This window comes from Elephas maximus, chromosome 3 (genome assembly GCF_024166365.1).
Source record: "Elephas maximus indicus isolate mEleMax1 chromosome 3, mEleMax1 primary haplotype, whole genome shotgun sequence".
NCBI lineage: Eukaryota > Metazoa > Chordata > Mammalia > Proboscidea > Elephantidae > Elephas > Elephas maximus.
In genome coordinates, this window is record NC_064821.1 from 76,682,785 (window position 1) to 76,706,499 (window position 23,715).

The 23,715-nt window shown below is 34.5% G+C and overlaps 1 protein-coding gene across 6 annotated transcripts in view; it reads left to right on the plus strand.

The window, feature by feature from the left end:
* The window catches only part of ZMYM4 (zinc finger MYM-type containing 4), a 168,709-nt gene that overhangs the window by 116,031 nt on the left and 28,963 nt on the right, over nucleotides 1–23,715 (plus strand). For 5 of the 6 annotated variants that reach the window (XM_049878703.1, XM_049878705.1, XM_049878704.1 and 2 more), the window contains 12 exons: nucleotides 1,619–1,680; nucleotides 2,014–2,184; nucleotides 9,238–9,322; nucleotides 9,565–9,820; nucleotides 14,554–14,728; nucleotides 14,839–15,051; nucleotides 17,897–18,047; nucleotides 18,536–18,651; nucleotides 19,304–19,579; nucleotides 19,744–19,894; nucleotides 20,915–21,087; nucleotides 21,641–21,791. In XM_049878703.1, coding sequence (XP_049734660.1) covers nucleotides 1,619–1,680; nucleotides 2,014–2,184; nucleotides 9,238–9,322; nucleotides 9,565–9,820; nucleotides 14,554–14,728; nucleotides 14,839–15,051; nucleotides 17,897–18,047; nucleotides 18,536–18,651; nucleotides 19,304–19,579; nucleotides 19,744–19,894; nucleotides 20,915–21,087; nucleotides 21,641–21,791 — 1,980 coding nt within the window. Of the gene's footprint in view, nucleotides 1–262; nucleotides 303–1,618; nucleotides 1,681–2,013; nucleotides 2,185–9,237; nucleotides 9,323–9,564; nucleotides 9,821–14,553; nucleotides 14,729–14,838; nucleotides 15,052–17,896; nucleotides 18,048–18,535; nucleotides 18,652–19,303; nucleotides 19,580–19,743; nucleotides 19,895–20,914; nucleotides 21,088–21,640; nucleotides 21,792–23,715 lie in introns of those variants that run through there. The other variant, XM_049878709.1, reaches the window with a different exon arrangement.

Sequence of the window (23,715 nt, forward strand, 5' to 3'; positions counted from 1 at the left end):
AGAATAACAAAGTACTGATAATCATATAGCTCTTGTTAATTACCTTCTGATGTTAAGTGAAGTATGAACAGTTAAATTCATTGTAAGCTTGTCATTTTTCTTTTATCCTTGTTCTTTGCAGACTGACTGAATTTCTCACAGTAAATTTTGATAATGGTATAAATGGTTGAAAATAGCTCTAAGCCTCATTTGTCCCTCCCCTGGTTGCAATATTTTGATGAGAAGGCAAGATACCTGAATTACCTGTTCATTTTCTTTGGTTGAACATTGGAACCTGAAGTTGGATTTAACTTCTTTGTGCTGTAAGCACTAATTCAAACTGCTGTCCCGCCAATTAGTGCAAATTAAGGAGGGTTTAACTTTTTGTTAACATTTGTATTTTATGCTTTAGAAGTTTCTCGAGGCTCCTCTTGAGCCCATTTCCCCAGTGGACTCTATGCTTTAGCTTCAGTTCCATTCTTGAATACATCATATATTTTCTTACTTCTATGCCTTACTTTCCTTCTGATGTTCTATTTGCCTGCATTTCATTCTCTCTCTTTGCATGTATGCCTGTTAAAGTACTTCTCATTTTACAAGGCCTAATGCAAACCTCTTTTATTCTGTTAGTCATCCCTAACCTCACTCCGTCAAGAATGAATTGTTTCCTTATCTATATTTCCACAGCATTTTGTTCATGCCTCATGAATTATAGTACTTTTCACATAATAGTTCTGTATTTGTTTTGCCTTACCTAGCATTTAGGAGTTCCTTGAAGGCCAGATTTTATCTTATTTAGCTTTGTATTCTTGGGGCCTAACCTGTTGCAGTGAAAATAGTAATCTTTCCATAAATGTTCCATAGATGTGAAGAAAAGCAAGGTATACTACACCAACCCTTATATTTCCTCTGATAATACTAGGGAATATATGGTAGACATAACAAACTAGTGTTGTTAATAACAGTTATTTTGGATATCTGTTATGTGCAAGCCTGTCCAAAGATGTACGGTAGGGGGTACTGAAAATTAGGAGAGTCCTCATCCTCAAGGAACATATGTTTAGTAGAAGGGAAAGACAAGTCAGACAGCAGAAGCATCAATGACCAGTCAAATAACATAAGATTTAAATTATAATTAAAGACAGAGGTAGGAGAGTTTGTCGTAAAGCAGTATTACAAGATTTCTTTCAAGTGGCTGAAAGTGTGTGTTAGGGATTCTTAGAAGAGAGACTATTTTTTGAATTCAGTGGACAGGGAAGGTGTATAGAGAGGTGAATTTTGAACTGAACAGAGTCTGGAAGACAGTGTAAGATTAGGAGAGGTGAAAGGAAGTTGAAATGGTTCAAGAAATGGGAGAGTACAAAAAAGCAAATTTTCAGAGCATAGCAAATAAAGTAACCACTTTATTTAGGTTTGAGCAAGGAAAAGGTATGAGATGAGGCTAAAAATTAGGTGGGGCCAGATTGTGCAGAACCTTTGAGTGAAACTACCTGTTGGGTTTTTTTTTGGCAGACCCAGTTCACTCTAACGAGCATCTTTGTTGGAAAAGAGAGGTGATTATCAGATGATAGCTTTTTAGGTCACTCTTTATAAGATTTGTTATTCATATACATATTTTTTTTTTTTTTTCTTTCAATAGCTAATCAAGTTGAAGAAACATTACATACTCATTTACCACAAACCCCAGAAACAAACTTTAGGGTAAGTTTTCAGTGTGTATGTAGATTGCTGTAACTGTGGCAAGTTTTCTTTATGTCACTTTCTAAATTGTAACTATCTGTGTTAGGTAGAGTGCTCATTTCTTTTATTTGCTTTGTTATTTGGGTAAGGGCATCTTTGGAGACATTCTAAGAAGTCTTAGTTCTTAGGTTCTTTATTTGTATTTGATGTTTAGATGTACAGCACATTTAGATACAGGGACTCTGAGTGTCCATAGATTTCTTCATTTCCAGTGAGCTTTTCTTTGGGTGTTAAACCTAAAGAGGGATAATTTTTAAATATGAATATTTATTAATCCTTTATATTGTGTTTTAGGATTCCAGCTATCCATTTGCCAATAAAGAATCCATTGGTTCGGAACTGGGGAATTCCTTTGCATCAAATATTAGAATTAAAGAAGAACCTTTGGATGATGAGTATGACAAAGCAATGGCACCACAGCAGGGACTACTAGACAAAATTAAAGATGAACCTGACAATGCTCAAGTAAACATTTCACCTTTTTTTTCCTTCTTTTTGTTCCATGCATTGAATTATTCATTTGAGAGAGGAAATTCTTGGCTATAAAGTGAAGTAGTTGTTGACAGAGTGAATGGAGACTCTTAAGGAAGATTGAGGCGATTTGAGTTGTCTTCTGAGAATAATGCGAAGGAATTAACAGAGTTATAAGAAATTATTCCTGTGTAGTAGTTAAGGCTTATAATCTACTTTGTTACTTAATGCCACTGTTTTGTGATTTTTGTAATGCATTTCATTGCAGGTTTAGGGAAAGTGTGAGAGTATTCAAGGATTTGAGCTTGATACAGCAGGCATGACTGAAGGTTTTATGGTGGTTTATAGAGGTTTATTGCTTGATTGAGTTCATATACAGTAATAAGTCCTTTGTATGTACTTGCTAATACAGGAGTTAATGGACTTTAGAAGGGCTAATCGATTGAAGATCCAGTTTATTAGGTTAGTGGGTAGAATGTAAAGTTGACTTTGGTGATTGATACAGGATTCCAAGTTTGAGATCTTGGAGTAATAAGTCTAAGAGTAGATCTTTGCTGTATCAAGGTTGCTCTGGAGGTAAACGTCATGGAGATGTTAAAACTGTGAAGTCCTGAAGTTAGTTAGCTAAGTTATCCATGCAGTTAATGACATTGCACTGATTGGGATGGAAGAAAGAAGTAGTTATAGCAAGTGATGTAATGATATTGGAATGTAGGAAGGAGTCCAAGGGATGAACACAGTGGCCGCAATTATTTGAGCGTAGTCTATGTCTTACACAGATGGCATCAATTTGAAGGATGAGAAGTAAAGATAATATGAACTAGACATTTGGTCTGGAGAAGGTTTACCTTTCCTTATCTTTCCTTTAAGAGCTTGGCTGCTAACCAAAAAGGTCAGCAGTTTGAATCCACCATCCGCTCCTTGGAAACCCTATGGGGCAGTACTACTCTGTCCTACAGGCTCGCTATAAGTTGGAACCAACTCAGTTGGTTTGATTTAGGTATCTTTCTATTAGAAGATTTGAGAATGTGAGACTTCTGTGGAAAAGAATTTTTCATTCAGATTTCTTTGAGCAGAGTTCTCAGCCTCAGCACTATTGACATTTTGGGACAGATAATTCTTTTGCGTGGGGCTGTCCTGTGAATTTTTGGATGCTTAGCAGCATCCCTGGCCTCTACCCACTGGATGCCAGTAGCACAATGTACTGGGTACGTTCTGCCCACTAGTACAAAAGCTGTCTCTACAATCAAATAACCCTTTCAAAGATAACCTGTTCATTAACCCTTCCTGACAGATAGTTAAATCCATACCTAGCCTGTACTTCATTAGGAATATCACAAATATCTTCAGACATTTTCAGATGTCACCTTGGGGGGCAAATTTGTCCACTGTTGAGAACCACTGTTGTAAGGAGCTGGAAGAATAGGTGATTATAGAGATAGATGATTCGTATGAGTCAAATTGATGCTCAGTTAAGCAAGCTTTCCATGGTGCCTAGTAGAAGGTAGCTGTGTAAGGTAAAGGTGATAAAGCTGTAGGAGTTGGACGAGTATTGTGGCTACAAAAAAGACAATAGAGAAGAAGGAATATGAAAATATTTGAATAGAAGATAGATTGGAAGCAGATAAAACGGAGATCTTGGATACCTGAATTAGGGACAAATAGATGCCCTAACACCCAGAAAGTGTTCACGTGACAGTGTATGCCTCAAGACTACAGCCATGTCTGTATGCTAGGCACATCTCATGTCTTTCTACATGCAGTGTACATACGTAAAATGTGGACATGGGAAATCTATAAAAAATAATGCTGGCAGGGTAAAGATAGTATGAGTTAGACATACCAAAAGCATTCCTTTCTCTTTGTACATTGTCCAGTGACACTTTGCTCAGGACAAAAAGGTAGTTAATAGCAAAGTCCACAAACAAAGGGGGCATAGAGCGTTGGGAAGGGTTATTAGTTTTACCGTTTTGAAAACCATGAGAGGTTCCAGTGGCTGGAGAATACAAATAGAATAGAACAGCCAGGACACAGAAACACCTACATTTTTATTTTTAATACCTATACAAAGTAGAATAATGTGTTTCAAATGCTGATTAGGTAGCTTCATCATGATTATGGGGGAAAACTTCCCCAAAGACTCACTGCCTAATTGACTGGACTCTTGAGAACTGAGCAAGAACGTGGGTAGTCTCTAGGCATAAAGTTCTGAAGCCATTACCCCACAATAAGACAGTCCCAGCACGTGACTGGGTAAGGCTCGATTTCCCCCAGGCAGTTTTTCTGTTGTCAGCCACACCATTCCTGTAGAATCAGGCCTTTGATAATTTGTCTAGAAATTCCCTGGTGAGCTCACGTTATAAACCTGGTTCTTTCCTCCTTTTCTTTTGCTCTTTCTTTCTTTCCTTTCCCATCATTGTCCTGTTTAACTACCCGTGCTTTCCCTCCCAAGTGGCCTTTGGAAACTTATGCACTTTGCTGTTAAATACTGTACAACGTTTTATTACTCTTACTCATCTCCCACGGAATGGAAAAAGGAGTTCCGATGTATTCTTTCCTTAATCTCTGTAATAGTGTTATTAACCTAACTCTTATGAAATACTAATAGATTTAACAGTTGTGGTTAGCCTTTACTTTTGACCATCAATTACTAATAACTGTTCTCATGGTTGGAGCTCTGGTGGCACAGAGGTTAAGTGCTACAGCTACTGACTAAAAGGTCAACAGTTCGAATCTACCAGCCACTTCTTGGAAACCCTATGAGGCAGTTCTACTCTGTCCTACAGAGTTGCTATGAGTCGGAATCGACTCAGTGGCAATGGGTTTGGCTTTTTTTTTTTGCTTCTCATGGTTAAATAAGATCATAGCCTTAGCTCATGGTACCTTTCAAGACCTCCATTGACTTTTCTCTGTGCTTAACTTGTACATTTGCTTTCAGCTCACTTCCTAATTCTCCTTTTTCGTGTAAGTCACTTTGGTCTTAATTTCTTTACTGTCCCATGTAAATTACTAAGATGCTGATATATGTGTATGTATTTAACTTCTTCTGTCCATTTGCTCTTGGCTGTTTATTCTGTAGTGATTTTCTGGGTTTGTCAATCATCTTCCTCCTGCCTGTGTTACTGGTGTATCACCATTGTGGTCTCCCAATTTCCTTTCTTCAGATTAATCCCATTGCATGTTACTATAATATTTTCTGTAGTACTTGTACAGCTACAGATGCTTTTATTACACATACTGTTTTGTTTCATCCTTCTAACAACCCTACATAAGATGGCCAGAGTAGAGGATGTAAACCCCATTTATAGATAAGTAGATAAAGGAGCTGAGGTTCGTAGAGGTTACATTAGGTACTCAAGATTACATAGCCAAGAAGGAGCCAATCTGGAGCCATAGTTGTAGTTGTTTTATTCTTATTAGTCTGTTAATCTTTCTGTAAATAAGAGTTACTTGATTTAAAAACTGCCTAGTAAAGGTTTTAAAATAGAAACTTAAAATGAGAGCGAGGGACCTCATTTTTGCTTTTCCCCCTTACTATACCTTCTAAAAGCTGGGCACTCAGTAAATAGTACATTAAGATATTTTTTTTCTTTTCTTTTTTCTCATAGGAGAGGGAAAGTTAATCTGTAATCGCTCATTGAAACAGATGGATTAAGATGGGAAAGCAAAGTGTCACAATAGTAATTTATACAGTTTTAGAAAGTAGAATGCAGTGAGCCCAACATTGAGGTTTTATTTAGCCATATCAAATTAATTTGGCTTTAGAATTTAGGTTCTTAATTTCTGAAATACAGTCCTGAGGTACTGATACAGATCTTCCTTTGTGGTAAATGAAGGAAGGTAAAGCTATTGGTGAGGATATTTGTTTTGTTTTGACACCTGTGTTTTTCTGCTTCTGAAAGCTTTTGGATCATCAATCGTATTTTCACTCGTCAAAACACTTACTAATCATTTGCTGGTAATTGATTTATTTATCACATATTCGTAAAGTTAGGCATTGTGTGAGATACAAACATAAATCAAACATGGATTCTACCTTGAAGGCATTGTGGGGGATACAAACAATACTTAAGATGTTAACTTATTTTACTGTGTTACATGAGTAATAATGTGCTTGAAGCTTAAGGAAAGCGTCAAAAGTTTGGAATAGCTATCACAGAGAATGATAAAGAGAGTCGACTGGAGACTATTAAAGTATGCCACTGAGTATTATTTCTGGAGTTTTCTGAGAGTTTTAAAATCTCTTTTATTTGAAATTTGCTTTAATGTACTATAAAACATACAAGTGTCAGGATGAGCCAGTATCAGAAAATCTTTTAATACATATATTTGATCAGCAAGTCAAGTAAGACTATCTATATAATCATTTAATTAGATACCAGGAGACATCTCATGTAATTCATTATACCTTATAATAGATACTTTTGATCATGGTAAGGAAAACTTCAGATTAATAGATCATTGGATTTAAAATGCTAGAAACCTTCTGTTAATAATTACTAAAAGAACACATATTACTGGTATCACCATTATTTTTTAACTCATTGCATTTTTGGCCCAATACATGTTAAAGAGATGAAAAGAATGAATAATAGAAAAGGGGAGACAAAAATCATCATCATTTTCTGGTAAGAGCCTTTTTAGAGAATTAATAGAATTCATGAAGGTTTAGTAGATAGAACTATTTCTATAAATCAGTTGTTACCCAATTAGATAATATAATAAAAAAAATATTATTCCTAACAGCAACTAAAAAGTACTTATGTCAGACAAAAGACAAATGAGTAGAGAGACCACTTTTTTAAATACAAGAAATATTATGAAGATGTCAGTTATTTCTAAATTAAGATTCAGGTTTTATGCAATTCTGATGAAAATATCAGTGGTTAGATTCTGAAGTTTTGAAGAGGTAAAAATACGTGTGCATGCGAAGACATACATTAGACATATATTCTAAAACATTGTTGGAGAGCTTGAGAGTGGCAAACCCAAGTAAAGAAACATCCTGCAATTATTAGGTTAGTGTGATACCATAAGATCAGTCAGGCTGAAAATGAGACAGAATAGATAACTCTAAAATAGACATTAGTTTTAAAATTTTAATATATTAATCAGTGATGAATGAAAGAATTTATTTGCCATTTAGAGAAAGGAAAAAGAAGAAAAGAAAACCTGTCATACATCAAAATGAATAAATCCCAGATGGATTAAAACAGGAGTGGTCAACTATGGACTTTGGACCAAATCCACCCTTCCCCTGCCTTTTTTTGTTTCTACCACTGGTTTTATAAATAAAGTTTTATTGAAACATTGTCATCCTCACTCATTGCTTTCACTCTACAAGGGCAGAGTTGAGTACTTGAGACAGAGACTGTATGGCCCACAGAGTTGAAAATAGTATATACTATCTGGCCCTTTACAGATCAGGTTTTCTGACCCATGTATTAAAGGACTTTATTATAGATAATGAATCCACTTTCTCACTATTTTATTATGGAAGTAGAACTGTATAAGAGATAGAAGAAATAACAAAGATATAAAGACTGTCAGATTTTTGGTATAAAAATGAAATCAATAGACTGAGTTTTTAATGCAGACGTCGATAGCAAATACTACAGAGGATTTATTATAGTTACAATATAGTGCTTTTTGTAAATGGACATTTAAAAAAGAATTGCAAATTGAAACAACAGTGGGAAAATGCTTTTAAATGGCCTTTTTATTTTTTTGCAAATTGCTGGAATAAGTATAATTGAGGACAGTTTTTTTTTTTTTTTTGGAAAATAGTCTGTCATTATGTATCAAGAACCTTTACTAGGTGGCCTTCTATTTAGTAATTTTCACTTTAAGGATTCGTAGGAGATAATCCTAAATATGAGAGAGTATGAGTATTCACAAAGATATTCATCATGGTGTTACCGATTGTACTAAATATATGTAAATATTAAATGGGCCAACAATGGGTTATGGTTATATAATCTCAATGCTGTGTTAGGGGCATATTGGAACTGTATATGTCAGTATTTCTTAAACTTGAACAATATACAGATACTCCAACACAAAAAAGGGAGTGTGTCTGAGATGCCTGAGAATCCCAAGAATAAGGGATTTTGTGGGGTTTTGCATAAGTCTCAGTGTGATAAACAGTGAATTAAAAGAAAACTCCAATTTACCACTTAGGGGTTTCACAATGCAATAATTATAAAAGCAAACAGCAGCACTGAAAACTTATTTTATGATTCACAGTATGTTTATATTCACTTAAAAATTGTTGATATGAAAACTAGAATTAAAATATTCTTTTAGAATTTTCAGACTTTACGGAGTACATCTGTAGACCTCAGGGGTTCTTGGACTCCAACTTAAGAAACATTGGTATTTAGCCACTAGAAGTTATTTTGAAGTAATATGTGATAAAATGCAAAAATTCAAATGATTCGAGTGATCAGAGAATCAGTTTTTAAGAATGGTATATTCAGTATAATTACAACTCTGTAAAAAAACCAAAACCTCTGAAGAGAAAAGACTGGAAAGAAATATACCAAAATAATAACAGTGGTTGTTCTGAGGTGGTGGAAATATGATTAGAATTTTTTAATTTCTACCTGTCTGAATTTTCCATAGTGAGTGTGTATTACTTTTATAATAGTTAAACATGAACTTAAAATGCTGGAATAAAATTTAAGAAGAACTTTCAAAAATAAGTTATAAATATCTGGTCATGCCACAGGCTAATTAATTAGGTAACCACTTTTCATTTTTTACCTTCCTAATGTATGTATATAGGGTCGCTATGAGTCAGAATCGACTCGCTGGCACTGGGTTTGGTTTTTTTTTGTAATGCATATAAAGTTATTTACCCTTATTACAATTATAGTTTGCTTGCCGTTTTATATTCTATAATTTCTTGTTAATTTTAATATAGTAAATATTTTACACGTATATATAGCCATCATAAGATGTCTTGAATGTCTGAATTTTTTAAGATATATTGTACTTATTCTTTCCTCTGTGCATTTATTTATTTTTTCCTTTTGTTTTTTAAAGGAGTATGGTCATGGCCAACAGCAAAAAACTCAAGAAGGGGAACTGAAAATTAGTGCCGTGTTTTCAGTTAGTGGCAGTCCTCTTGGTAAGAAACAGAAGTGAATAAATGAATCGTATTTATTTATTCTGACCAGTCTGAGAGAGAGGGAAGTATCTACCTGTATTAGTAAACTAGTTAGTTCTCGCTTCCTGTTTAGAATGCCTTTAATTGTATATTGCATAATTAGTGTTTTGTTTTAAGACTAGCTCTAGAAGAGAAAGAATGGATGGATACTTAAAATTCATGATAAAAAGTAAAACATTTTTTTCTTTATTATTTTTTTAAAGCTCCACAGTTGACTACTGGCTTTCAGCCTTCGCTGGCATCATCTGGCATGAATAAAATGCTTCCTTCAGTTCCAGCCACAGCTGTTCGAGTTTCCTGTTCTGGTTGTAAAAAAATCCTCCAAAAGGGGCAAACTGCTTATCAGAGGAAAGGGTCTACTCAGCTGTTCTGCTCAACATTGTGTCTGACTGGATACACAGTGCCACCTGCCCGCCCACCACCTCCTCCCACCAAGAAAACGTGCTCAAGTTGCTCCAAGTATAGCAGAATTCTAAATTATCTGCTGTGTTTCTTTCCTTTCTTTTAGCATACTGTCTTCTTAGTCTGTGTATTGTGTTTAATTTCGTATGTTTCTGTGTTTTTTGTTTGTTTTGAGAAATATCACGTTATTCGGTACTAATATGCTGTTGCTGTTTTTCTCGGTGCTAGGTGCTTAGCTTTCTTTCGGCTTTAAATGAAGCGTTTTATATAGTAAGAGGTGTTTTTTGAGACCAACTCTTCTATCTTAATAGTTGAGATGCTTTATAACCCAGTCTACACCATTTAGTGGTATTATATGACCACTATATTTTATTGCGGACCTGTAAGCAGTGGGTATTTAAATCCATTAAATATTTAATGTTTCATAAAGCATTATCAAGGTAAAAAAAAATATTTCCTATTATCTAATTAGAATTTATTTAGTAACTTCTTAACTATAAAATGGTTTCCAGTGTTTATCTTTTCAGTATCTCTGAACTACTTCAAAGGGTCCGTTGCAGTGCTTAGAGAAAAAGGGGCATGACCTTACAGTGTTAGTAAGGTCATCCTGATATATTTGAGGAAAACCTAATTCTGGCTAATTTTGAAGGTGATTGTTAGAAAACGGTTTAAATAAGTGAGTCAGGAAAAGATGAATAATGCTCTTGTTCGGAAACACGTTAACCTCTCTCTATTCTTAAGCTATTCGGATCATGATTTATTGCTTTTAAGTATTAGTATTTATAGTTTCTCAAACGGATGCTATCCTTTTTCTGCCTGGAAAGGGAAAAAGATGCTCCCTCTTCTGGTTCAATTGCAAAAAGGCATAGCTTAGATGAAAAAGAGTTTTTAAAGAAATTAGAATATGGTTAGAAGTTTTTCCGGAAGTTACCTGCACATCCCTTTGTACTTCATTTCTTTGAAACAATTGAACGGGTAAATTTGGTTATATTTGAGGTAGTAAAATGACGTTTAAAAATATGCCTTACTTCATGTATCTGAAGTGGAAATTGGACTTAAAATAGTTTCCTTTGGAGGCTATGTTTTCCTTGTGACACTGCTATTATTTAAAACAATAACAAGTCATTCTGTTTTTGGTTTGAGATTATCTTTTTGGTTTGAGATTATTTTGAACAGCTTCAGGGCAGTAAATTTTCATCTCTTGAGGGTCTGTTTAATATTTGTATATGACTGAATGTTATTTAGAATCACGTATATTGATTAAAAGTTGATTATGATATTTCATAGCAATTTTTGTTCAAAAATGAGATTTGTTTGTTAATAAGATTGGTGTTTTTGTGACTTGTAAGTTCCTTTTGTGAAAGAACTTCCCAAAGAGGCATTTTAAAAAATACATGTTTAAATTATTTGTCCTTGTTAGACTAGGTAGTCTCCCAAGGCTATTTTGAGGGATACACGTGGCTCATTTTCCTTTTTATTTATTTCATTAGAACATAAGCTCCATAAGGATTGGAACTTTTCCTTTTGTGTCCACAGCATCCAGAAATTCCTGACACATAATAGATACTTAATATTTGCTGAATGAGTGAATTAATGACCCTAACTTAAAAACAAAACCAAAAAAAAGTATTCTCATTACTTTGTAATGACAACTTAAAAATTCTATCAGCTAATTTCAACATAATGCTATTGGCAGTTTTAATTTAGCAAAAATAGATTTCTTTATACTGTTTGAATTATGAAAAACGTTTTCAAAAATGAGAATTTAGGTATAAATCACGTCTAAGTCAGTTTTTAAAGTATAATTTTTATAGTTTTTTTGTTCCTATTTTGCCATGAGATAATTTAATGTAACAGCTTACTTTCATTCTTCTTTATATAATTCTTGCTTTAGAGACCATCAAGTTCTAAAATTGCAGTGATGTTTCTCCTTTCATAATAACAGTCACAATTAACTTTTTTCAAAGATTTATCAGTTGTTTTCAAAGTAACTATATAAAACACAAAGAAATTTTAAAATGTGTACCCTCTGTGTGTTCTTTTTATCCTTGCCCATATATGTTACTCCTTTCATCTTAAGTTTTTCATGCCTGGTATTTGCCCTAGCTTTCTCTGTGGATAAGTTATTTTTACCTCCTTTTCATATCTTACCTGATCTTAATTTCAGTCATTCTTTATGGTTACATATTTCTTCTTCTGTTGTTTTAATCTTATCCATCTGTTTACTTTCTATACTGTATAAATTTTCTTCTTTTCTAACTGGCCATCCCTTGATCCTTAACCATTCTACCTCTTGTTCACTATTCTTTTACCCTTATTCTTTTGCCCCTTTCTGTTCTTCTTTCAGGTACTCTTACCTGCCTGTCACTCCAGCCTTTTCTTCTCCATTCTGTCTTAATTTTTCTCTTCCTCGTTTTACTTATTCCTTTTCCTCCTATTGCTTCATTCCTCACCTGTGGATTTATCTTATTTTTCCTTGTACTGCATTTTGCTTTCTTAACTACTCTTCATCTCTGTCACCACTTTACCTTTCTTTCTCTTTTTTTTTTCCATCTTATTTGCACAGTCATTGCAATCGTTTAGGATAGACTGGTTTACATGATTATAAAAAAAAAACAAGTTGCCATCGAGTTGATTCTTACTCATAGCAGACCTTGAGTAGAACTGTGCTCCATAGGGTTTTCAATGCCTGATTTTTTGGAAGTAGATCACCAGGCCTTTCTTTCAAGGCACCTCTAGGTGGACTCAAACTGCCAACCTTTCCCTTAGCAGCCAAGAGTTTTAACCATTTGTACCACTGAGGGACTCCTGTCTGATTAAAGAACTCCTGAATTGGATTGTACCTTAAATACAAGGAAACTAGATTCAAAGTTAAAAGATTTGCTCAGTGTCATTTTCCCCCCAGATAGTCAAAGAGGTTTAATTTGTGTGTCAATCCCTGTAAGAAGGGTTTCAATATAATTTGAATAGTTGGAAGTAGAAAAAAAATTCTTTTTTGATAACTACTGCCGTTCTTAAGATCTACAGAAATATAATGGCAGCACTGAGGTTGAAAGAAATCCATTTGCTCTGCAGAGTAACAATTTTATTTTTCTTAAGAATTTGATAATCATATTTCTTAACATCTCAAATTTAAACTCTGGATATATTTTGGCTAATCATCATTTAATATTTAGATTTACTTAATAATAAACCCAGAACCAAACCCAGTGCCGTTGAGTCGATTCCCAGCTCATAGTGACCCTATAGGATAGAGTAGAACTGCCTTCTTAATAATAGGGTCCCAATATTTGTTTTAAAAAGTCTATTTCAAAATCCTACGTAAAAGATGTAATTTGGGGATAATTGTGTCAATATGGTTAGAAGGTAACGGTACTCAAAGAAGTAACTGTTTCAGGGTTGTCTATACCATTTCTGAATTTTCATTATCTGGAATGAGATTGTTCCTCCTCATTGTGGCATAAGATGTAATATAATTAAAGTCTAAGCATCCTGAGAGCAGTGGGAAGTACTGACTTTTATGTCTCCGCTGCCTTGACTCAAGCTGTTCCCTGTACTTAAAACGCCTTATCTCCTTACCCTTCTAGAAAACTTTCACGTCACATATAGATCCAAAATAATTGTTTCCTTATTTATATTTCTATAATACATTATACATATCTTTTTCAAAATTATTTCCACTGCTATATTTTATGAATGCTTCTTTTATGGTATTATATATACGTATTATTTGTTGATTTGCCTCAATAAACTGAGCTCCTCGACAAGAGCATGCATGGGCCATATGTTAACTGAGGGCTTAGCCAGTACATAGGCTCAGTGTAACTGCTCAATAAGTACTGCTGTAAGTGAAACACGGTAAAACAGAATAGAAAAAAAAATGCAGAAAGCAGAGCGAGGTATGGAGCTATGTATTACATAATAGTATGTTATCAGGTGTTTCTCTTGGTAATATCCATTATGTTAACTATTATATTTTATTAAAGTGGAAATATCTGTAATCTTTCCTAAAAGGTATTCTATTGGTGTTGTCTATTTAAGCTGCAAGAACGAGCATAACAGTTTATTATTATGTGAGTGTGTGCTCATGGGAGAGACACTGTTTAGAAATTTCATCAAGGTACTTTTTAAAGAGTGGTTTTAAAAATGGTTTACATTTAAGTTATCTGGAAAACTATTACACAGGAAGACTGGTTTGGAAGTGGGATTAGGGGCAGTGATTGGAAGCCTTAATCATTAAAGTTTTAATCTTCATTGCCTTTGCTCTAATGCCTATGTAAAAAAAAAATTAGATGTAGAAATGTTTGATTTTATATAATTGTGCTAAAATATACACTTGTGTAGTTTAAAATGTATTTTTAATTTTAAAAGTTTTCTCTTTTAAAATTCAAATCTAATATTACTTTTAAAGAACATCTTGAGAATACAGAGAGCCTAAAGAAGAAAAGTTAGGTCTTCTTTAATCTCATCTACCAGATATAATGAATGCTAACCATTTGGTGTTATATTCTTTTAATCTTGAAACATAATATACTAGTTCTCACAACAGTTCTGTAAAGTAGGTGGTATTCCATTTTGCAGAAAAAAAAACAAGTATCAAAACAACATATCAGTTTATCATAGATCAGATTGCTGGGAAGTTTCAAGGTAGGACATCAAACCTAGATTTTTTTACTTCATTTCTAAAGCCCTTTTTACTATACTGTAATTGCGTATGTTTTATTTCATTAGTTTAGCTCACAAAAAGAAGAATTATACTGTGGCTTATTTTATCTTTTCATCATTTTTAGAGACATTTTAAATCCAAAGGATGTGATCAATGCCCAGTTTGAAAATGCCACCACTAGTAAAGATTTTTGCAGTCGATCATGCTTGTCAACATATGAACTAAAAAAAAAACCCGTCGTTACCATAAATACAAATAGCATTTCAACCAAATGCAGCATGTGTCAGAAAAATGCTGTTGTAAGTTACTTTTTTGCTTTACTGGGGGGAGGAGTCTAATTTTTGCTTAAAGAACAGTTATTGATGGTCTGTGTTTATTTGTTTGTATATTGCTGTTTTTCAATTCCTAGATTCGACATGAAGTTAACTACCAGAATGTGGTACATAAACTTTGCAGTGATGCTTGTTTCTCTAAGTTTCGTTCAGCCAACAACCTCACCATGAACTGTTGTGAGAACTGTGGGGGTTACTGTTACAGTGGTTCTGGTCAATGCCACATGCTTCAGATAGAGGGGCAGTCTAAGAAGTTTTGTAGTTCAATATGCATCACAGCATACAAGCAGGTACGTGAGCGTATTGAATCCTGATGTCTGTGTTCATTTTAGGGGGTCTGAGTTTTTTTGGCAGAAATTATTTGTGAAGACATTGTCAAAAATAGTAAGAGTTTATTGTTTGCTTTACTAATATTCTTTACATATAAATAGTATTTGTCAAATGAATGCATGTTAAATACTCTGTTACAGAGTTTTATAAGTAATCAGTTTTGCTCATGCATTTGGAGTACAGGTCTTTAGGGTATGAGTTTTTACTTTAATGTGATTCATATTTTTGAACAATATTTTGAAAATGTAGAAAATCATAAAGATGAAAAATAATGCCATCTCCCAGAGATAACCAGTCCCATCCTTTTGGTGTGTAGCTTCTAATCTTTGAAATAAATTTTTATTTGCATCTAAACTTCCTTACTTGATAAGGTAAGGCCTAAATTGAATACCTGTTCTTGAAATCAGATCCGTATGTTGAACTCAGAACCATATGGTTGATATTGCAAACCAGAAAATAAAAATCTTATAGTAAGTGTTGTTAGAGTCAGAAGTTTTTTTCTTTTCTTCATAAAATAGGAAAAAATAGATTTGGGTTATATATTGTTTTGTGAATTGATGAGGTTTGTAGAAGATGAACAGGAGGAACTCTGTATGACGTGTCTTTTATGCAGTTTTGTGTTTATTAGATTTATATTTTGTTAGTAAATTTTGATCAAATATTAGATTTTAAAGTTGATAAGTATAAAGAAATAGAAAGTAGTTTTTACCTTTTAAATTCTTGACAAATTGAAATTCTTTTTCTTAAAATAGTGAATACAGCCCACCAAAATTGATGAATTCAATGTTCTTGATTTGGATATTTCTTTTAAATTGTTTTAAAACTTTGCAATGGTTTTGGAATTTTAAACACTATACAGTGTTAAGGAAACCCTGGTGGCGTAGTGGTTAAGTGCTACGGCTGCTAACCAAAAGGTCAGCAGTTTGAATCCAGCAGGTGCTCCTTGGAAACTCTATGGGGCAGTTCTACTCTGTCCTCTACAGTCGCTATGAGTCAGAATCAACTTGACAGTGGATTTTTAAATACAGTGTTACAATTTATGTCTTATTAATATGCAGGTACATTAAAAGGGCTTAGCTTTTCTATTTATTCCTTCCATTAGAAACTTTTTTGTTTTTGCTCCTCACCGGGTTGGGGGAAACCTGTTATCTTCATGTGTATTATCCTTGCCCAAAAGACTACTCTTTTCCTGATGTTGTATCAGATATTAAAAGTTACTTGGATTCAGTCCATTGAAAGATAGTTCATATTCCACTAAAGGAGGAGAGTTAGGATGAAACATCTTAGTCTTAAATTTATTACGAGTTTTTAATTGAGCCCATACCCATTAATTTCTCACATATTAAACTATACTGTGAAAGAGAAAGAACTTGGATTTCGAAGTAAGGCAGGCTAGTTTTGATTCCCAAACTTCCCATTCAGAAGAGTTTTACCTTGAAGAAAGCAATTAAACTCCTTCAGTCCCATTTTTCTCATCTGTAAATGAATATTATATCACCTATGTCATGGGGGCCTGGTGGCACAGTGGTTAAAAGCTACAGCTGCTAACCAAAAGGTTGGCAGTTTAAATCCACCAGCTGCCACTTGGAAATCCTATGGGGCAGTTCTCTTACAGGGTCGTTAAGAGTTGGAATTGACTCTGTGGCAGCAGGTTAACAGGTTATGTCATACGGTTGCTTTCTGCTACTTTCCTTTCTTCTTTATAATTAATTCAACAAATATTAGATGTAATTCCTGTTACGAGGGGCTATATGTCTGCTGGGGGAGATAGACACATTAATGAGCAGTTAGAGATACTATGACAGAAGTATGTATGGGGTACAGCTTGGCACTAAGGAAACGTGGTCCCCTCTACTTGATAGGGCAAGATGGGACTATCAGAAAAATGTTCACAAAGGTGACTCTTGACCTGTCTTAAAAATTAAGTTGATGTTTTCAGTCCTGGATGGGGAGAAAGAAGAATTGGAACTGGAAATATAGTAGACATTCCAGAAGGCAGGAATATGCTCACTTTAACGTGTATGTATGTTTTAATAGCAAGTCTCACAACTTTATCCTTGAAGAGGGAACAATCTAAAATCTCATAATAGGTGATGGACATACTTCATAAGTTACTGTGAATGTGTGACATGATAATAGTATTTAGTATTTGCTGCTGAGTCCTTGAGTGGGAACTTAAGATAACAGACTCCGGTCATTTATTTTTGGACACTTGTAATATACAAGGTTTGCTATCACTGCTTACAGTGTAGTTTATTAGTAGAATATTTGACAGTGAATTTTCTAATAAGTTTATTCATCTCCTTTAATTTACATTTTAATTTAATTTACATTTTATTGCTATCTCTTTTTTATAGCACCTTTTTCTGTTGTTCTCCCAGTTTTTAGGAGAGTATAAAAGCATGAATTTCCTGTTGTGTTATTGTTTAAAATAATGTGTTTAAAACTATGGTCACAATCAACTAGATTGTGACCTGCATTTTTTTTTTTTTTTAAGTGAAATAGAGTAGAATGGAAGATATCAGAGTGGGTCATGTGTATCATGATAGGTATTGTTTTATGAAAAAATTTTTTTCAGTTGTATATATAAACACATATAATACAAAAACACAAATACTTAAACACAAAAAGTATGTATGAATTAGGTCATTTGTAAAGTTTGTTTCTTACTGAGGATTATAATCATAAAAGTTTGAAAGCCACTGATTTAAAATATTACACAGCAACGTTGTTATAAACATTTTAAAGAATTATGCTTTTACTCAGAATTTGGTATAAATGAATGTTGTTTTATTCTCTTAATAGAAATCTGCCAAAATTACACCATGTGCACTTTGCAAATCATTGAGATCCTCAGCAGAAATGATTGAAAATACCAATAGCTTGGGGAAGACAGAGCTTTTCTGTTCTGTTAATTGTTTATCTGCTTACAGAGTTAAAATTGTTACTTCCACAGGTAATATTGGTTCCATAAACTATATAAGTATAATCGTTGAAAAATTACGGCTATTGCTTTAATTTTTTAGTACACATTTTTTTTCCAAATTCAGTTGATTTTTAAGGAAAATTGAAGTATTGAAATCTTTGTTGTAAAATACCACCTATTACCTTGATTACTTATTTTATGTTTATTTCCTTGCTTGCTTATTTGTGCATTCCTGCCTTACCAGAGGAATTTCATGTGGCTTCTTCCATGTGTTTTCTTTATCTACACCAGATTTATTTCAAGATTCATTTATTTGTAGTTTCTTGGTAGACTGTGACAACTTAAAAAAAAAAAACTTTTTTTCTTAATGTTAGTTTTTGTCTGTATGTGATATGATTGAGTTTAGTTTCAGTTCCTGGAACTTAACCTGGCCCTTGAATTTTTGTATATTATATATTCTCATACATTTGTATACATCTGTATATATTACTCATTAGTTTTTATTTTGGTTTGCTAAGGTGTACAAGTTCAGTGTAACAGTTGTAAAACCTCCGCAGTCCCTCAATATCACCTAGCCATGTCAGATGGAAGTATACGCAACTTCTGCAGCTACAGCTGTGTGGTAGCTTTCCAGGTATGGCCTCAGGAATTTTCCTCTTCTTCAGTCAGTGAGTAGCCTGCTATAGTAATGTAAACTTATTAAGTGTTTGCTAATATCTGGATTGTCTAAGCTTTTATCTCAATCCTATTAAATTTGGATTCAATGGCTCTTCCTGTACTTGGAGGCATGTCGTATAACTGCCTTCTATAAAATTAAATGGCACTATTGTTATCCAAGGAGCTCTGATGACCCGGTCGTTGGGCACTCAGCTGTTAACAGCAAGGTCAGCGGTTGGAACCCACCAGCCACTCCTTGGGAGAAAGATGTGGCAGTCTGTTTCCATGAAGATTACAGCCTAGGAAACCCTGTGAGGCAGTTAACTCTGTCATATAGAATCATGAGTTGAAATCAGCTCAACTGCACACAATAACATTATTACCCAGATGATCTGTTGGGATGATGATGTTTGTGAAGGAGATTATTAGTTGAATTGTTTTTTGGACCTCCAGTGAACCCCCCCCCCCAATCGCATTCCATTGTAAGCTACTCAAAGTAAGGGATTTTGCCTGTTCATAGATGTATCTTAAATGCCTGGAGTTGTGCTTGGCATTTATAGCCACCCAGTACTTAACTTGTTGTTTGAACAAACAGATTGATCTTTTTAATTTTGTTTTTATTTTTCCAGAACTTGTTCAACAAACCAGCAGGAATGAATTCTTCAGTAGTGCCCTTGTCTCAGGGCCAAGTAATTGTAAGCATCCCCACAGGTTCAACAGTGTCGGCAGGAGGAGGTACCACCTCTGCCGTTTCTCCCACCTCAATCAGTAGCTCTGCTGCGGCCGGTCTCCAGCGTCTTGCTGCTCAATCCCAGCATGTTGGCTTTGCACGAAGTGTGGTGAAACTCAAGTGTCAGCACTGTAACCGTCTTTTTGCCACCAAACCAGAACTTCTTGACTATAAGGTAAAGTACAGGATCATGATGAAAGTTTGAGTGTAAACTACTCGGTAAAAATATTTTTAGTTTTTCATCTCTGAAAATTTGACTGTTTTGAAAGTAAGAGGGATAAGGATTTCCATTAGGTAAACCAAATGTTTAATTAGTACTTAATGATTATTTCTTTGCAGGGTAAAATGTTTCAGTTCTGTGGCAAGAATTGTTCTGATGAATATAAGAAAATAAATAACGTAATGGCAATGTGTGAATATTGTAAAATTGAGAAAATTGTAAAGGAGACCGTGCGATTCTCAGGTGCTGACAAGTCATTCTGCAGTGAAGGTAAAGACAGAAGATTATCTTACCTACTGAGCGTGTTGGTTGTTACAATAGTAGTTGATGGTTTAACCCTTTACTGTAGAAGTTTGTCCGTTCTATCCTTCATGCATAATGCCAGAGCCTTTTTGGTTTTGCTTACACTTAGTTCAGTCTTTTCTGATCTAATCCTTCATACTATACATACCAGCCAACTAAGCCATTGCCGTTCTGACTCATAGCAACCCTATAGGACAGAGTAGAACTGCTCCACAGTGTAAATCTTTATGGATGCAGGCTGCCACATGTTTTCTCCTGCGGAGTGGCTGGTGGATTTGAACTGCCAATCTTTAGGTTAGCAGCCAAACACTTAACCACTACACCACCAAAAAAAAAAAAAGAATTTTTTTTTGGCTGCCTATATTTTATATACAGAAGTTAAAATAAAGGAAAAATCCTCAAAATAATGCAGAAGATGATGGTGTTGTAAAAAATATTAAACATTATTAGGTTGATAGGGACCTCAAGGATCTTTTGTTATCACACTTATTTCTAAAGGGAATTCCTTAAATTATGGTAGCATCCTAAGATTATGCTTTTATTATTTTAAACAGCCACTAAGTTTCTGAATTTAAGTGGTCTGAATATACAGATCAATATGAGGTAGATTGCTTCCTTTATATAGATGACTATTTTATGTGTTTAAAGTGTTCTATTTTAAAACTCGACATGATTAATCTCTTAGAGCAGTGGCTCTCAAACCTTTTGGCTACAACACAAAAGAAGAACTACATTTAAAATTGTGACCCAGTATATAATCACATGCTCGAATAAAGGTTTCATGAAACAAAATTTACTCTTAGTACAGGTGATGCACTATAATATTTTCTGTACTATCCTGTCTTCTCATTTAATTATTGATCTTCTAAATTGATCTCTTGACCTACTAATTGGTCAGGTCCCAAGTGTGGAAACTGTCCTAGGCTATTTAAATGAAAGATGCAGATATTTCTTTCTAATGTTAATCTTATCTTCCCTGATTTTTAGGCTGCAAATTGCTCTATAAACATGACTTGGCAAAACGTTGGGGAAATCACTGTAAAATGTGCAGTTATTGTTTACAGACATCTCCCAAATTGGTACAGAATAATTTAGGGGGGAAAGTGGAAGAGTTCTGTTGTGAAGAATGCATGTCGAAATACACAGTTTTGTTCTATCAGGTAAAAATTATTCACGTTCCCTGGGTTTTTCAAGTTAAAGCATAAATTATTTTCTTTTTTTCTTTCATATACTATGCAAGGCAATTCAGTAATTTAAAACTTCTAGGTATTAAATGTATTAAATTCTCTTCTAGCAATGAACATGATTTAAGAAGACTTTAATGTTATTGAAAAGTATTCCTTTTGTTTTTCATTTTCTTATAGAAAATACATCAGTCTTAAGAATGAATGTATTTAAACTTGGAATTTTATTCATTTATTATTTAACTAAAAATTACTCTACCTTCTAAAGTCTTTGAAAAATAGGTCTTTACCTTACTTTGTTTTTTAATTGCTATTTATTAGAGTCTCTAAATGTATGGTTAAAAAAAAAAGATTTTAGAATGAAATCATTGAGAGATATATAAATACTTAACATTGTAGGACAATCAGACTTCCTTTTTGTGATACAAATGTTAATTTCCTCACTTGTCCTGTTCCATTGTTATTCTGTCAGACCACAGATAATTCGTTTCTCACTCCTTTACTATTTTCTGTTTCTTTTCTTTCTCAGATGGCCAAATGTGATGGTTGTAAGCGACAGGGTAAACTCAGTGAGTCCTTGAAATGGCGAGGAGAAATGAAACATTTTTGTAACTTGCTTTGTATCTTGATGTTCTGTAATCAGCAAAGTATGTGTGACCCAGCTTCACAAAACAATGCAGGTAAAATTAAACTTAAGAAGTGAATGGGGCCTTTGATCAATGCCAGGAACTAAGTACTGTTCTACAAATTAGGAACTGTGAGCAGTTGTCAATAATTCCATGAAACATAAATGTCATTGTGTTCAAATGACATTGAATTTTAGATCCCCTACACAGTGGAATACTACGCAATGATGAAGAACAATGGTGAATCTGCGACACATCTCACAACATGGATGAATCTGGAGGGCATTGTGCTGAGTGAAATAAGTCAGTCACAAAAGGACAGATAGCATATGAGACCACTGTTATAAAAACTCATGAAAAGTTTACACACAGAAAGAAACAACCTTTGATGGTTACAGGGGAGGAGAGGGAAGTGATGGGACGGGGAAATCACTAACTACATAGTAGACAAGTGTTAACTTTGGTGAAGGAAAAGACAATACACAATATAGTATAAGACAGCACAGCTTGACCAAGGCAAAGTCATAGAAGCTTCCTAGACACATCCAGACACCTTGATGGACGGAGTTACTGGGCCTGAGGGCTGAGGACCATAGTTTCAGAGGAATCTAGGTCAGTTGGCATAACATAGTTCATAACGAAAATGTTCTACATCCTACTCTGGTGAGTAGTGTCTGGGGTCTTAAAAGCTTGCAAACTGCTGTCTAAGATACATCTATTGGTCTCATCCTGTCAGGAACAAAGGAGAATGAAGAAAACCAAAGACACAATGAAAATATTAGTCCAAAAGACTAGACTACATGAACCACAGCCTCTACCAGCCTGAGTTCAGACAAAGATTTAAGAGTTCCCGGCTACTACCACCAACCATTGTGACGGGGATCACAGTAGAGGGTCCTAGACAGAGCAGGAGAAAAATGTAGAACAAAATTCAAATACGCATGCGGAAAAAAAAAGCCCAGACTTAACTGGTCTGACAGAGACTGGCGAAACCCCTGAGTCTGTGGCCCTTGGACACCCGGCTAACTGAGCTATTCCCGAAGTACACCTTTCAGCTAGACAGGTCTATAAAACAAACAATAACACACATGAGGAGTGCACTTCTTAGTTCAATCAAGTATATGAGACCAAATAGGCAACACCTGCCTAAAAGCAAAGACGAGAAAGCAAAAAGGGACAGGAAAACTGGATGAATGGGAACAGGGAACCCGAGGTGGAAAGGCAGAGGGTGCTGACACAATTCAGGGATTGCAACCAGTGCCACAAGACAATGCATAAATTTTTCAACAAGAAATTAATTTGCTCTGTAAACGTTCACCTGAAGGACAATGAAAAAAAATTTTTTAGACTTTTTTTGTTTTTTTAATGCTTTAGGTTAAAGGTAGATAGAAATGAGTTCTTTTAACTTTCTCTGAGCGTACTGAATCAAATAAACTCTGTAAGTACTTTATAAACCCATTGCCGTTGAGTCGATTCTGACTCCTAACGACCCTATAGGACAGAATAGAACTGCTACATGGAGTTTCAATTCGAGCTGCTGACCTTTTGGCTAGCAGCCGTAGCACCTAACCACTACGCCACCAGGGTTTCCAGGTACTTTATAGGTACCAGTTAATATTTTATAATTCGATATAAACACCTTGGCTTTCTTAAAAAAGAATTTGAGACTTCTTAGAGGATATAGAGGGTAAATCACAGGGCCTTTCACATATACCGTATGCATAATTAGACCATTTAATCTCAGAAACTTTATGGCTAAATGAAGTTTATGGTACCATTCTAAAAGCTAGAATGATTTAAGGACAGCCTCTTTACAAATAGAAGCAAGAACTGTGAGAGCCTACTTCAGAAACTTAGAAGTTCCAAGTCTTGAAGGCAAGATTTAAGAAACACAGTAGCTTTAAATGCCCATTAAATCTACCTTGGGATCTTCATTAGCATTGTGCCTGTGTTGTTTTTTTTAAATTAAGACTACTCA